General features: G+C 38.9%; 1 protein-coding gene across 10 annotated transcripts; it reads right to left on the reverse strand.

Annotated features, from left to right (window-relative positions):
- Positions 1-570: 570 nt before the first annotated feature.
- On the reverse strand, positions 571-12,954 carry SSBP1 (single stranded DNA binding protein 1). 10 transcript variants are annotated; one of them, XM_078343605.1, is made up of 9 exons: positions 12,871-12,954; positions 12,138-12,201; positions 9,954-10,001; positions 9,279-9,383; positions 9,135-9,195; positions 7,968-8,108; positions 7,680-7,767; positions 5,782-5,870; positions 571-721 (listed from the first exon to the last, which is right to left on the reverse strand). In XM_078343605.1, exons 4-9 carry the CDS (start codon positions 9,279-9,281, stop codon positions 678-680), a joined length of 426 nt encoding a protein of 141 aa, XP_078199731.1. In that variant the 5' UTR covers positions 9,282-9,383; positions 9,954-10,001; positions 12,138-12,201; positions 12,871-12,954; the 3' UTR covers positions 571-677. The 10 variants fall into 10 exon arrangements, with proteins under 10 accessions (XP_078199731.1, XP_078199730.1, XP_078199729.1 ...); XM_078343604.1 differs by having other exon boundaries at positions 9,279-9,413; XM_078343603.1 differs by having other exon boundaries at positions 12,778-12,954.
- Between the last annotated feature and the right edge of the window lie 4,018 nt (positions 12,955-16,972).

The following is a 16,972-nucleotide window of genomic DNA, read 5'->3' on the forward strand; positions in this document are numbered from 1 at the left end:
GCTGGTAAACTATGTTTCATAAATGCTACTAGTGAAACTGTCCAAAAATGAAATATATGAAGAAAGTAGGTTAGTCTTAAAGATGTTTAGGTTAGACAATAATCACTGCTCAGCAATCCCCTTTAATTTGAGCTGAAGCTTCAAATCCCATTGGGATGATTCATCTATCAATACTTACCGAATGACTATCCTATGTAAAGCACTGTTTAAAATGCAGGCAAACAGAAGATTCAGTCCTTGCCTTCATGTCTACAGAGCAAAATGGTAAGAACGTCAATATTTACAACCATGGGATAAATGTCTCACATACAGCGATGCTCAATAAATTCACTGAGTGGACAAATCAATATTATAAAAGAAGTGTACACAAAAACCAGGAGACCTTCTCAAAGGATATTTATCTCCTTGCCGTAACACAAATGGGCATGAAAGTTTACTGTTTTGTATACCTGTACATAGAAACCACCCCTAAAAGAATAAACAACTAGTAAGTGCCATAACAGATAGTAGCTATCAAGATTATATCACAAAAAGAAGAGACAGAACGAGTCAGAAAAAAAAAATCACTCATTTTATGTAAAAGATTATTTTAATTCTTGTCCTTGGGAACTATAAGGATTATACATGATTTGGAAATGAGACTGTACCAAATGATGGCCAAAGAAGAGTCATCCATTCTATTCCTTCTCTTTTGTCTGGTCACTCAGAAATATAATATTATCTGTAAAAAAGCCAAAGTGTAAATATTACTTTCAGAACTCTTTCCCCTCTTATTCAATATTTTCCTTTAATACATACATACTTGAGTGCTGTTCATTAAAAGGATTTTGGACAAATTTTCAAGATATTAAGTAACTTGCTAAGTTCATGAGGTGTGTTTGTGTGTGTGTGTATACACATACATACGTGTATATATATATGTGTATATACACACACATACATATATATGTATATATACACACACGTGTATATACGCACATACATACGTATATATACATATATATACACGCACACATATATGTGTGTGTATATACATATATATACATATATATATATATATATATATGTATATATATATAGTTGGCCTAAGTGGAGCTAAAAGTTGGGCACTGGCTGTTTTTCTAACAATTCAGATTTTGTTAGGAGAGGAAGGATATTTCTTGTCTTCCCTGAAAACAAGATAAACTCTTCTCAGAAACAATTTCCTGCAAAAGAACTGGTCACAAAATTGGATGCTTGCAACAGTCAGGCAGACGCCATGAAACCAGGCAGCACATCCTCAGAGAAAAGGTCAAAAGCATATCATATTCCACATTCTGAAGTTCTAGAGGAAAGAATAAGAGTCCATATGTGGCCCTGTTAGCAATGACAGGATTTATGTTTTTAATTTTAAAAATTCAAATAGAAGAAATTTTATTTTTAAATTATAAAAAAGAGCAACTTTTTTCTTTGTTTTTAGAGATGGAGTCTCTGTCACCCAGGCTGGAGCGCGGAGGTGCAATCTCAGCTCACTGCAACCTCTACCTCCTGGGTTCAAGCAATTCTCCTGCCTCAGCCTCTTGAGTAGCTGGGATTATAGGTGTGCACCACCATGCCTGGCTAATTTTTGTATTTTTAATAGAGACAGGGTTTCACCATGTTGGTCAGTCTAGTCTCGAACTCCTGACCTCAAGTGATCCGCCCGCCTCAGCCTCCCCAAGTGCTGGGATTACAGGCATGAGCACCACATCTGGCCCATAATAATTTTAATATACCAATTCTTGGGAAAATTTTTATGAATCAACGTCACAGAGCATTTTTATCCAAAAATATCAGACATTGATTTAAAATGCTATTCCATAGGGAGTTAGCTAAAGCAAACAAAAGAACATAGGCAAGTAGTAATCATCCTTCAGCATCCATGGGGGGACTGGTTCCACGTCCCCTATGGATACCAAAATTGTCAATGCTCAAGTCCCTGATATAAAATGTTACAATAATCACATCTAACCTATGCACTTCCTCTTGTGTACTTTAAGTCATCTCTGAATTACTTACACTATCTAATCCAATGTAAATGCTATGGTAAAGTTGTTACACTGTGTTGTTTCACTTGTTTTTTATCGTTGTTGTTGTTGTTGTTGTATTATTCTTATTGGTTTCTTTTTTTCAAATATATTCGATCTGTGCTTGGTTGAATCCACAGATGCAGAACCGAGGGACATGAAGGAATGACTGCATCTCCTTTATAATTCCAAAAAGATCTAGATTCTTATAACTATAAAATTATCCACAAAGGACTGATATTTGTTCAGGACCACAGTCTTCCAAAAACTAGAATGTTTTGGTCTAGATCGTTTACTTCAGAAGAGACTATCTGAATTAACATCCCTGTGGAAAAAGCCAAGAGTGCCATCCAGTGGTAGTTATTTTTAAAGTTACAGATAGGATCCCTAGAAGGAAAAAAAAAGTGAACCATAAAACAGATATTATGCAGCAATCAGAAATGATGAGTTTGTGTCATTTGTAGGGACATGGATGAATCTGGAGAACGTCATCCTCAGCAAACTGACACAAGAACAGAAAATGAAACACCGCATATTCTCACTCACAGGCGGGTGATGAAAAATGAGAACACATGGACACAGAAAGGGGAGTACTAAACACTGGGGTCTATTGGGGGGAAAAGGGGAGGGCCAGTGGGAGGGGGAGGTGGGGAGGGATAGCCTGGGGAGAAATGCCAAATGTGGGTGAAGGGGAGAAGGAAAGAAAAGCACACTGCCATGTGTGTTCCTACGCAACTGTCTTGCACGCTCTGTTCATGTACCCCAAAACCTAAAATCCAATAAAAAATTAAAAAAAAAAAAAAAACAGATCAACCAATAAACTATTTTCCTCAATTCAAACATCGCTGAAGATCTCTTTGATTTTACCATGAGACATAAACCTAAAATTAACTGACCATGTTAGTGGAAACTAGTGACAAGAAAAAACAAAGCAGCAGATCATCTGAAATGCTTGTTTGGCTTGGTTAGTAACAATTCAATAACCTGAACAATCTAACGTTTGCCCACCCTCTTAGTTTAAAGTGGAACCCACAGGAGAGTAGGAAAATACCTACTCTGCTTTTCAAGGTTAATACACTTTCAAATAAACTTACCAGTAAGAAAACATATAAGTATTCTATACAACAAATTATAAATTCTCAATAAGGTATGGTAGCTAAGACATGAACTCCAGAACAAAGGAAAAAAGAAAGATAAAAGGAAAATCTAAAAGAGACTTATAGAAACCATATAATATAATGTATGAATGTTTATGAAGTAATCAAGAAAATGTGACAACTTTGATATTTAGTAAAAAAAATTAACAGTAATTTATTAAAATTAGGTGTGACGAGCACAGTAGTTACATTTTCAAAAAGACATCTTATCTTGTAGAAATGTATAAAGGTATGTCTAGGATCTATTTCAAAATAATCCAGATAGAGGACAAGTGACTGGAGGCATGGATGAAATAACATTGTCCATCGGCTAATACTGAAGCGAAGTGGCAGGTGTTCATTCTACTATTCTTTCTACTCCGACATACATTTGACATCTTCCACAGTAAAAAAAAAAAAATTTTTTTGAGAGTCTTGCTCTCTTGCCCAGGCTGGAGTGCAGTGGTGTGAGCTCAGGTCGCTGCAAACCGCCTCCTGGGTTCAAGTGATTCTCGTGACTCAGCCTCCTGAGTAGCTGGGACTACAGGCACACATCACCAGACCTGGCTAATTTTTGTATTTTGTGTAGAGACAGGGTTTCACCATGTTTGCCAGACTGGTCTTGAACCCTTGACTTCAAATGATCCACCCACCTCAGCTTCTTGAAATACTGGGATTACAGGCGTGAGCCACTGTATCCAGCCCAAAAATTAATTTTTAAATGACATTATCTAATTTGGGCATATCTCTGAAGTTCATAAACACAGAGACATTAATATAGTAAAAATTAATTTTATTGCCATGTATTTATTTTTAAAAAGGTTTCTTACTATTTATATTCATAAAAACAAACAAAAGCACAAAAATTAACAATGTCTAATTTTAGCAATTTATTCCAGAAAAGTGAAAAAAAGCATCATCTATCTCATTTAAAGACATATTTCCAATATAATTTAAATACATTAAAATTGTTTTGGTCAATTAGGTACTAAAAACAACTTTAATGATAAGTCAATTGAGGAGAATTTGTCACAGAATTCTTTTAAATATTTTAAAGTTTCTTTTATACACGTATTTTTGTTACAAATAAAAAATTCTTAACTATTATTAAGATACACTTCTGAGGGGAAAATAAAAATAGTAAAACAAGTTCAAAGAAAAAAGAATAATGTAAAATTTCCAAATGCTGATTTGGTTTTTTTTTTTTTAACAGGATAGCAGGTATCACATTGCTATGCTATTTAGATCCCATTAATACATTTTAAAATAACACAATTTTACATTGAAAAAAATTTCTTAATGTCACCTACCGATGTCCAGAGGGGTATATTATTTTCAAAATTCTTATAGCGTTTTCAAAAGTTTAAAAACTCTTTCTTAGGGGATATCTTCTTAATCTTTTTTAAGCTTTACGTGTACATCTTTCTTTTTTTTTTTTTGAAAGAAATGGTCAAAACATAAATTTATTTCGATATCAAAAGAATTAACATGTACATCTTTTCTATGTTGTATTTTCTTTAAAGGGAGTATTAGGCCAGACCTAATGGCTCATGCCTGTAATTCCAGTATTTTGGGAGGCTGAGGTGGGAGGATCATTTGAGCCCAGGAATTTGAGACAAGCCTGGGTAATGTGGTGAAACCTCGTCTCTACAAAAAAAATTGAAAAATTAAGCCAGGAGTGGTGGTGTATGCCTGTTGTTTCAGCTACTTAGGAGAAGGCTGAGGTGGGAGATCATCTGAGCCTGGGGAGGTAGAGACTGCAGTAAGCTGTGATCACACCATTGCACTCCAGCCTGGTCAACAGAGGGAGACCCTATCTCAAACTAAAAACAAAAAAAAAGATAACATATAAACTTCTTGGCTGAGCACAGTGGCTCACGCCTATAATCCCAGCACTTTGGGAGGCCGAGGCGGGTGGATCACCTGAGATCAGGAGTTCGAGACCACCCCGACCAACATGGTGAAACCCCGTCTCTGTGAAAAATACAAAAATTAGCTGGGTGTGGTTGGCAGGTGCCTGTAATCCCAGCTACTTGGAAGGCTGAGACAGGAGAATCGTTTGCACCTGAAAGGCGGAGGCTGCAGTGAGCTGAGATCATGCCATTGCACTCCAGCCTTGGCAACAGAGACTCTGTCTCAAAAAAAATAAAATAAAAAAACTTCTTAATTTCAAATAGAAATTTCAGCATACTAAGTACCAAAGCGGTTCCAAATAAATCTGCATGCTCACATTAGTGTAACTCTTATCTCAGCACATGCTTCTTTCTTCCTGGTTAGGGCTAGATCCCTCCAAAAGATAATACATTAAGTTTCTGTAATTCTCAACAACAGGTACTTGCCTTGACAATTCAGTTTTAGGCTTTATTCAAAAGTTACTTGTGAACTAAAACTGTGAGTATAAAAATAACTTTTTACAGGAATGGATAAACGTAGAAACTCTTAGCAAGTAGAGAAATCAGAGTCATGGGCATCTTCTAGTGAGTTGCCTCGCCTCACAGGAACTGGTACTCTCAACCCTAGTTAGTTACTTACAGTGTTGCTAAGCTTTTAAGAAAGAAAAGGAGAAGAAGAAAAAACAGTTATTATCACAAGCTTCTTACCAGCTATGATTGTTGTTGCTTGTCGCCTCACATTATTTTTATCCATGTATTCACCATAGTCTATTTTCCCTTCCACATAAATTCGAGATCTGATATAAATAAAATTTAGTTTTTAGCTGAGATCCTAATATGCTTTATAAGACTCAGGTCAGGGTGCTACTGAGTACATGACAAGGATGAAATATATCATCATACATAATCTCATTTTTGCTACCACTTCTAAAGGTTCAGGATTAGGAGTACTGAAACAGTGTACAAACAGACTTGATAACATATAGATAAAACAGACAACGTTTTCATCTGTCAGCTATTCCCCTTATGGAAGTCAAAAGTTAAAACAGTTCAGAGAGCAACGTAATGGCAACTTTTAAAACTCCAGGAATAATTTTCAATGTATCATTTTCCTTAATCTTTGATTTTGGAATCCCCAACACACTTGATTTTCATTTACTTATCAATTCTTTTCTATAGTGAGGTTCATGACCTTAGAAACTTAGATGAGTAAAATTCAAAATACGGATTTGTGGCTGAGTATAATATTACTAAAACTATTTCTACACTGTATCAGCTTAGTATACCACTTACAGGTAATTACTAAGACTATTTCTACACTATCTTGAAGGCTAAACTAGATAACAAACCTAACCATGATTTTCCAGGATGGAAAAATGACAACAGCACCAATTTTGAGAGTCTGCCAGCACCAAAAAAGTACAACACAGAAAGATTAGTAAAATGTCAGGTGCTCCCCACCCCCCACACACATCCATCAATCAGTAAGTGGGAGTGCAGACACTTACCTTGAAATACCTTATATGTGTTTGTGTGTGTATGTGCACATATTCATAAACACATACATAAAGGCAATGAAGATACATATGAAGAAAAGCTAATCAGTTATTTAAGAAAAATTTCAGTGACTGCTATTTTTCATGAAATTTGTTTTATTTCTACAAAACAAGTATACTTCTAAACACATTAACTATTAATACAACTGCTGTTACACACACCATTTTGTCCTTCCACGAGTTTGGAAAAGATGCCTTTTATACATACTCAATTCAAGCATTCCAAAGGGATCTATGAAGCCTATAGAAAAACATCAAATATGAGGCCAGGTGCGGTGGCTCACGCCTGTAATCCCAGCACTTTGGAAGGCTGAGGCAGGTGGATCACCTGAGGTCAGGAGTTCGAGACCAGCCTGGCCAACATGGTGAAACTCCATCTCTACTAAAATACAAAAAATTAGCCAGGTGTGGTGGTGGGTGCCTGTAATCCCAGCTACTCAGGAAGCTGAGGCAGGAGAATCCCTTGGACCCAAGGGGTAGAAGCGGCAATGAGCCGAGATCATGCCACTGCACTCCAGCCTGGGTGACAAGAGTGAAACTCCATCTCAAAAACAAAAAAAAAGAAAAAGAAAAAAGAAAGTCAAATATAAAATAACTGCCATGAAGATTGAGTCAGTGTCAGGCTTCAGACATTCCAGATCCTCTGCTGGAAACATCATGTGGATGCCAACAGGCAAGAAGCCACCCTCAGCATCCCTGGTCACAAGACACAAGAACTCCTAAAAGCATGCTACATCAATTGCTCATATGGCACTTGATAGACTTTGCCTTCTCTCCTGCCTCATCTATTTCTATTTATGTACACACCTTGTTTGCCCTGAACTCTAAGTTCCTAGAAAGCTAAAAATATGTTTCTTATACCTTTGAATTAGTCACATATGGCAACATGCCATGCATATTGTATGGAGGACTTAATAAATACCTCTTAAATTAATATAGTCATTAGCAGTACTCAGGAATTTAATAGGCTACACACTCCTTGCCATGAGAACACTTCTTATCAGTTCTTTTAACCATTCAATCCATAAGATCCTTCCTTCTTCAACTTACCCCTTTCTCACATACTGATACGCCACATCTCTGAGGCCTGGCCGGAATACTGATATTCTGTGCCACGTTGTCTTTTGACTGACATCGCCTAAATCATAAGAATAGGAAATTGGTTACAAATGCCAACAGACAACATGCTCAGGAAAACCAATGTCACAATTTCTAAGAGAACAAACAGAATGAAAGACAGATCTTGTTTAAAGTGGTTTATCTCTAAATTAGGTAACTGGCAATAAATAATGTCTATTTATTGCTGATAAAAGTAAAACCCCAGTCTTTTCTACTCACCCATTTGATAAACTTCACTTTCCCCTGATCGCCACATCTCATTTGTTGCTAGAGAAAATATTGTGACTGGATTTTTTCCTTCCGCCTGTCTCAAGACAGGGTCCTGACCCACTCGCCCAAGTAACTGCACACGATTCAGGGCTGAAATGCAACATCAAGACCAAATGAGACAGAGAACCTGCTATAGACTAAATATTTGTGCTCCTTCCCCCAATATTTGTATGTTGAAGCCCTAACCCTCAAGGTGATGGTACTTGGAGGTGGAGCCCTTAAAAGGTAATTAGGCTTAGATGACATCATGATGGTAAGGTGTCCTTATAGAAAAAGGAAGAGTTCAGAACTTTCTGTCTTTACCATGTGAAAACACAGTAAGAAGCCGACCATCTGCAAGCAAGGAAGAGGACCCTCACAGGGCCAGTCATACTGGTACACTAATCTTGGACTTTCAGCCTCCAGAACTGAGAGAAATAAATGCTGTTGGTTAAGCCACCTGGTCTATGGTATTGCCTTATAGCAGCCTATAAGCTGACCATTAAAGAAATCCACACCTATGATTGAAAGAAATGTCCAGAAGAAATACTATAAATATTACTTCAACTTCAATCTCTGTATTAAGTAAAACTCAAGTTCTAGAAGATCAGAAAATAAGGAATGAATACGGAAAGGCTGCAAGAGAAAAGCGTTGGCAAGAAAGAAGAAAATAAGTCATAGAGAAAGCAGCCCCACAAAACAAACTGTAAGCTCTATATTTTAAATTCTTTTTTAAGATATCTTTTTTAGCTGACTGTGGAACGAAAAGAACAAATCTGAGATCTGAAAATATTTGTAAGTACAAGGGAATATTTATGTGAAGACACAGTATCTTTTACAATCTCAGCCTGCAATAACATAACCTGGGAAGACTCAGATAACCAAGTGTGACTCAGGAAATTCTTATGCAGGACAGTGATGATGAGAATGAGTAGTCACTGGCTGATAAGAAGAATAGGGGCTCAGTTTATACTATGTGTCCACAGCCTGATGGGTCACAACCAAGATCTGAAGAGCAAATGTGAGCTAAAAGCACAATAACATGGTTAAACCAGACCAGCATACCTCTTCTACAGCACAACTGAGATCAGCAAATTGCTAAAAACAACATTTTAAACTTGGAAATTAGCTACTCACATCTTTCAAGAACCAAACTGGCAGCTGTTTCGGATGCATGTCTTACAAACTGATGAAGTACCTAAAGAAGAACAAATGAATAGCACGGCTTTAATATTTTAGTTAAGGCAAATGCCAACAGAAGAATTACTCACATTCATTCACCATTTAGTCAGTAGTTCCTATAAATTCCAGAAGAGACGAGAAGCTCTTCCCATGTTCTCCCAACAGAGTGCCCAAAGACGAGGCAAACACTTCAAGAGCAGCATACTGCAGAAGTCCAAAGGTACAAGGAAGGTACTAGAAGGCATGCTCAAGAGTTAATTTATAGTCCTCCCATTTCTTTTGCAACAATATTCCTGATTATGGCACTTCTGTGTTCACACACAGAAGTAAAAATCAAAAGATTAGCACTTTAACATTACAGAGTATGAAAATGTTTTTAATCGAACCTGTACCTAAGAGTTGCTGCCAAGTATTTTCAGAATCCAGCTTTCACTAGCTGGAGAGACAAAATGTACTATACATATCCAATATATACATCCTCTAATCCTTTTTTTTTTGTTTTAGTATAAACAACTGGTATATTATTACTATATTTTGGTTATAGTAGACTTTAGAAATTAAGAAATTTAGATACAATATGGGTACTGATTTGATCCATCATTAAACCAAAGGAGACTTAAAAAGAGATGTTTTATAATTAATAATTTAATAAACAGATTAATAACATATGCAATAATCTAACAGGTGTCAGGAGGTATGGAATGAATAAAATGTCATTACTGAAGCCTCACTCTCAGCCATAATGAACAGCTAGTTTAGAGTGGGGTCCCTCACCTCCAGGGCCGAGGACTTGTAGAGGTCTGTGGCCTTTTAGGAACTGGGCTGCAAAGCAGGAAATGAGCGGCAAGCATTACTGACTGAGCTGTCTCCTGTCAGATCAGCAGCGGCATTAGATTCCCATGGAGTGCAAACCCCATCATGAACTGCACACGCTAGGGATCTAGGCTGTGTGCTCCTTATGAGAATCTAACTAATGCCTGATGCTCTGAGGTGGAATGGTTTCATCCTGAAACCATCCTTGCAGCACCCTCCTGCTCCAAGGAAAAACTGTCTTCCATGAGACCAGTCCTTGGTGCCTAAAAGGTTGGGGACTGCTGGTTTAGAGAATGAAAAATAGGTTAAATTCCAACAAAACAATACATTCTTAAACTAATCACATGAATGACTTTCTGACACAGGAACAGGAACATATTCCAAAATCAGACTCCCTGTGTCTATGAAACTGCCTTCCCCTGGTTGCTCCTTCAGAACTTTAAGGGAATTAGGATACATCAAAAATGATTAACCTAAAGTGTTTCATTTCAAAATAAGCAAAAACTATGATAGTCAATATCTACTTCATAAGGCTGTTTCAAAAATTAAACAGCTTCTGTAGTGAACTTAGCCTAATACAGTTTCTATAAATATTTCATGGGAAATTTCATTCCTTCAGTGCATCAAAAAAAGGTCTAATAAATTTGGTTCTTTGCTTAAACACAAAGATTCGACTGTCCAAGTCAAAGTCCTATCATCGTCAGAAAAGGGAGTCACTGCCACGTAATAGCAACAATCATTACCGAATATCAGCTAAGAAATTTATCTATTATCAATTCTAAAACTAAATGTAAAATTATCCCCATTTAGAGCTGAGAAAACAACCTCAGAGAGACTGCAGAACCTGCCCAAGATCCTGCAGGAAGTAGGTGGCAAGTGCTCTCAAGGACCCAGGGCCCTCTGACACCAGTTACTGCTTTCCCAAAGCCCTCTGCTGCCTCCTTAATTTCAAGAGCTACTGTAAAGATAGGAGTACACATCACTGATTTCAGAGTTCAGAGAGCTAGCCATTCTATCAGATAAACATTTTCAAAGTGGCAATACTGTTAATACAAAAAGCACAAGTCTACCAATCAAACAAACACCAACTCCCTGGGTACTGCTGGCTATTTAATTCTATCACTAAACTCAGGGGCAGAGGGTTGATAAGAAGATAAAGATATGAGTACAACATTCTATAGAATCAAACTGCTAACTAGAACCTGTGTCATGATTCTGGGAATGTACTCATTTGAGTGCTCAGACAAGCTAGACCTCATAAATCTTACACAATAACAATGTCTCATTTTGGGCACACAAAAATCAAGACCTGGAGAAGATTAGGAAAGAATTATTTGGATAATTTTTTTAATTAAACTTTTGACTTTTATTCAAAGACATTTAATACTGTAACATTAGTGTTATTGAAAAATAATAACTTTTTCATGTTTCACATTTCAATACAGAAAAATTAGATTAAAGATACATATAGGTTAAAGAGGGGATCCAAGAATATAAGATTATGGTGGGGAAAATGATAGCATCATGGAGGAACTGATTTTTCAATGGTCTTCACAGAAGGATAGGGAGTAGGAGAGAAGTATGATTAAGAATTTGGTGCCCAAATGTGTTGAGGAAAAATGGTAGTCTAAGCTGGCTCAAGGTGCGCTAGAGTGACTGGAAAAGTGAGGAGCCAGATTAAGTGGAATGAGAAGGAATTTTCTACATAGTGAAATCTGTGGTGACCACTGAGATGTGAGCTGCTCTCTTTAGCGTGGAAAGATGGGGGAAGAGGAACGTTTCGCAACAGAGGAGGGAGATGGTCAAAAAAGCAACTACATGCCTTAAGAAAAAAGTTGGAACGATGATTCCTGCAGTCCTTAGGTCACTAAAGATCTTTAATCTCCTATCACTGGTCAAATTCAAGCAACACACATTTTAAAATTAATGATTCCTATTACATTATGTGAATAAACCTCAACTTTTTTTTTTTACTGAGCATAATTTATACTGGAAAATTCCATCACCAGTCCTCCATATCAAACGAATACAGAGGTGGGTGGGTGAGCTCCCAGGTCTTTTGCCCATGTAGCTAAAAGCCTAAAGATGTCTGATCACTGTGTCTGACAGTAATACATCTCAATACTAATACAGACAAGTGACTACCTGTAATACAGGTCTTCGAAACATGGCTATTTTCTTTTCTTACAGTCTAATCTTTAGGCTGTTCCTGAAGGAATAAAAAAAAAAAAAGAGAGAAGAAACATTACATCTTATGGCAAAAGCAATTCTGCGACCACAACACACCAACATTCCGGCACACCTGGTGAGAATTCCTTCCTCCCTCCCAAATACACTCACACCTGTTACGTCTTTTTGGTCCCAAATAACTTCCTCTTTCTCCAACCCATAAACACAATTTTGATTCTGAGTTAATCCCAATTCCAATCCACTGTCTTCTCAAATTTCATTCCAATGCAAGCTCCCTTAGGGCAGAGATTTTTATCTGCTTTATTCACTGCCCTTTTCTAAACTTCTAAAAAAAAAGTTCTTAACGCATAGTGGGGGCTCAATAAATATTAGCGTCACCAAGGGACTTATATCTGAAACTTGTTGCTGAAAAATTACTGCCTTCATCTCCGTTAACAAAGACCAAGCAGCGTAGAAACCCACGGGCTACCCAGCCACACTGTCCGGAGAGGCTGACGCCCTTTCCTGGAGGTGGCGCCACCACCTGAAAACCGAGAACTGGGAGGAAACCACGGTGTCCTCCGCACAACTGAGAAGGAAAGGGCCAGACACCCACACAGCACCACCTCCCGATCCACGGAGGATCGCGCGCAGCCAAAACACACAGCTCCAGCACTTCTTTCATGCCTGCCCTCCCTGCCTCCCTCACCTGACGCTCTAACCCGGCCAGCCCAGCTAGTCAGGGGATCACTTCCGAGGCACAGGGAACGCGAAGCTCGCGAGAGGAAAAAGGAAACAAACTCCGCAACGTGCGCCTTGGAAATACTGCCGGCCAGGTCTGTGGGAAACGCCTCCCCTTAACTCTGAAGTTCCGCGAGCTTCTCTTTGGGCGGGAGAGGATGGATCAACGCCGCCAAGTGGTGAATTTGGAAAGTTTCAAGTTTCGAATGAAATGAAATTACGTGATGAGGTTCCTAACCTGGCCCGGGAGGGGGCGAGATCGGCAAAACAGAATAGCTCTGCCTGGGGGGAAAAAAGCAAAAAGATTGATGACAGGCCTAGTCGACAAAGTGCGGCCTGTCTCTCCAAAAAATATAAAAATTAGCTGGGCATGGTGGCGCGTGCCGGTGGTCCAGGCTACTCAGAATACTGAGGTGGGGGGATCACCTGAGCCCGGGAGGTCCAGGCTGCAGTGAGCCCAGATCGCGCCTCTGCACTCCAACCTGGGCAACAGAGTGAGACTCTGTTTAAAAAAAAAAAAAAAAAAGGAATAAAGGAAGGGAGGGAGGAAGAAGGAAGGAAGAAGGGAAGGAAGGAGAGAGAAATGCGAAGGAAGGGAGGGAGGGAGGAAGGAAGGGAAGGAAGGAGAGAGAAATGTGAAGGAAGGGAGGGAGGGAGGGAGGAAGGAAGGGAAGGAAGGAGAGAGAAATGTGAAGGAAGGGAGGGAGGGAGGAAGGAGAGAGTGAGGGAGGGAGGGAAGGAGAGAAATGTGGAGGGAGGGAGGGAGGAAGGAAGGAGGAAAGGAAGGAGAGAGAAATGGAAGGGAGGGAGGGAGGAAGGAAGGAGGAAAGGAAGGAGAGAGAAATGTGAAGGAAGGGAAGGAGGAAGGAGGGAAGGAAAGAGAGAGAAATGTGAAGGAAGGGAAGAAGGAAGGAAAGAAGGAAGGAGGGAGGGAGGGAGAAAATTTCCCAGGTCTGTTAAAGCACTATAAAAGCAGAAAAAGGGGAGCCAGGGAAGGGCTGACAGATTGTGAAATTTAAGGGAACACCAGAAAAACTGGTAATCAAATAATATTTGAATGTAATATTTTAAAACATAAAGATTAATGCAAGAAATCCAGGAGGAACAAAATAAGAGTCATGTGTAGCTTAACAACAGGGAAAGGTCTGAGGAATGCGTTATTAGGCGATTTTGTTGCTGCGTGCACACCATAGAATGTACTTTCACAACGTAGATGGTAAGGCCTGCTACACACCTAGGCTGTGTGGTGTGGCCTGTTGCTTCCAGGCTGCAAACCTGAACAGCATTGGACTGTACTGAATAGCAGACCATTGTAATACATGGTAAGTATTTGTGTGTCTAAACATACGTACACATGGAAAATGTACAGTACAAATACAGTATAAAGAATAAAAATGGTACACCCGTATGGGGCACTTAGCATGAATGGGGCTTGCAGAACTGGAAGTTGCTGTGGGTGAGTGAGTGGTGACTGAACGTGAAGGCCTAGGACATTATTGTACCCCACCATACACTTCATAAACACTGTACACTTAGGCTATACTAACATTATAAAAAATATTTTTCTTCCTTCAATAATAACTTTAGCTTACTATAACTTTATACATCTTTTCAAAAAAAATTTTTTAGATGAAGTTTCATGCTTGTTGCCCAGGCTGGAGTGCAATGGCGCTCGGCTCACTGCAACCCCAGCCTCCCGGGTTCAAGTGATTCTCCTGCCTCAGCCTCCCAAGTAGCTGGGATTACAGGCATGCGCCACCACGCCCAGCTAATTTTGTATTTTTTAGTAGAGATGGGGTTTCTTCCTGTTGGTCAGGCTGGTCTCGAACTCCTGACCTCAGGTGATTCGTACCTCGCTCACGCTGGGATTACAGGCAGGAGCCACTGCACCCAGCCATATCTTTTAATATTTGTTATGCTTTAACTGTTTCATAATAACAATTAGCTTAAAACAGACACTGTACCACTGTACAAAAGTATTTTTCTTATATCCTTATTTTACAAGTTTTTTTCTACCTTTGCTTTTTGTTTTCCTTTTCAGCGTTTTTTTAAAAACTAAGACATAAACACACACATTAGCCTAAGCCTACAAAGGGTCATTATGATCAGTCTCAGCCTTCCACCTCCACATCTTGTCCCACTGGAAGGTCTTCAGGGGCAGTGACACACAGGGAGCCGTCATCTCCTATGATAACAATGCCTTCTTCTGGAATCCCTCCTGAAGGACCTGCTTGAGGCTGTTTTACAGTTAACTCTTTTAACATAAGTTAAATAATAATAAAAAGTATAGTGAATACATAAACCAGTGACATAGTCATTATTATCAAGTAACACGAGTAATACATTGCATTCTGATGTTTTAGCAGGTACGATGTCACTAGACAATAGGAATTTTTCAACTCTATTGTAATCTTATGGGACCACTGTTGTATATGCACTGTTGTAAATGCAGTCTTTTTCCAAAACATCGTTATGCAGTGCATGACTGTATTAACATTGTAACTGAACACAGGATCCAAACCATATTGGAGCCTGAGGCACAAGGAATAATGTGCACCCCTATGTGTAAGTGTTTCTCTATTTTTTTTTTAATTGGGGCTAGGAAGGTTACTGGGGGGCTGGAGGGAAGGTGGGGATGGTTAGTGGGTACAAAAGACAGAATAAATAAGACCTGCTATTTTGTTCGTTTGTTTATATATATAGTTTATTGCACTTTAGGTTCTGGGGTACACATGCAGAACATGCAGGATTGTTGCATAGGTACCTACATGACAATATGGTTTGCCACCTCCATCTCCCCATAACCTATATCTGGCATTTCTCCCCATGTTATCCCTCCCCAACCTCCCTACCCACCACTGTCTCTCCCCTAGTCCCCCACAACAGACCCCAGTGTGTGATGCTCCCTTCCCTGTGTCCGCGTGTTCTCATTGTTCAACACCCACCTGTGAGTGAGAACATGCGAAGACCTACTACTTTTTATGGCACAATAGGGAGACTACAGTCAATAATTACTTAATTGTACATTTTAAAATAGCTTGAGTGTCATTGGGTTGCGTGTAACTCAAACAATAAAATACTTAAGACGATAGATACCCCATCCCCCATGATGTGCTTAATTCATGTTGCAGGCCTGTATCAAGACATCTCATGCACCCCATAAATACATATACACCTACTTTGTACCCACAAAATTTAAAAAGACCAAAAAAAATTTTAATTAAAAAAATTTTGGCCAGGTCCAGTAGTAGCTCACGTCTGTAATCCCAGCACTTTGGGAGGTTGAGGTAGGTGGATCACTTGATCCCAGGAGTTCAAAACTGGCTTGGGGAACATGGTGAAACCCTGTCTCTACAAAAGATTAAAAAATTATCTGTGTATAGTGGTATCTGCTTGTAGCCCCAGCTACTAGGGAGGCTGAAGTGGGAGGATAGCTTGAACCTGGGAGGTTGAGCCTTCAGTGAACCATGATCACACCACTACACTCAAGCCTGTGCAACAGAGTGAGACCCTTCCTCAAAAAAATATATATATATATATTATATACATAAATACATATCTATACATCAATATATATAATAGTATATACATATCAATATATATACACATATATTTCCAGAACATTAAAGTAGTTGAAGTGTTGAAAATAAAATTTTTAAAGTAGATATAACAAAAAAAAAACAGAATTGTATTCATAAAACCCTTCCCCCAAACCGAGAGGAAGCCGAGAAACCAAAGAATGACCCAGACAAGTCCAGCTTGGCGAGTAGATGAGTTTATCAGGATTTACATATGAGGCACTCCCAGAAGGCAACAGGACAGCTGTAGAGATCCACCTGGCCTCTCATCCCTAAGATACTTGTAAACTAATTTTCTGGCTGTTTGCCTGCTGTGTGTTTGTGATGGAACTGTTTTCTTTGGCAGGTTCTCAGATATTCTCTGGGATATTTGGCTTGTCAGACACCATGGCCTTGGCACATGGCCTGGCCTTCAGGATTCAGGCAGTGGACATACACTCTTTAGTAGCCCAGGGAAGACCCGTCACACTACAGGTATATTAAAATTCACAA

Source organism: Callithrix jacchus, chromosome 11, assembly GCF_049354715.1.
Source record: "Callithrix jacchus isolate 240 chromosome 11, calJac240_pri, whole genome shotgun sequence".
In the NCBI taxonomy this organism is placed as follows: Eukaryota; Metazoa; Chordata; class Mammalia; order Primates; family Cebidae; genus Callithrix; species Callithrix jacchus.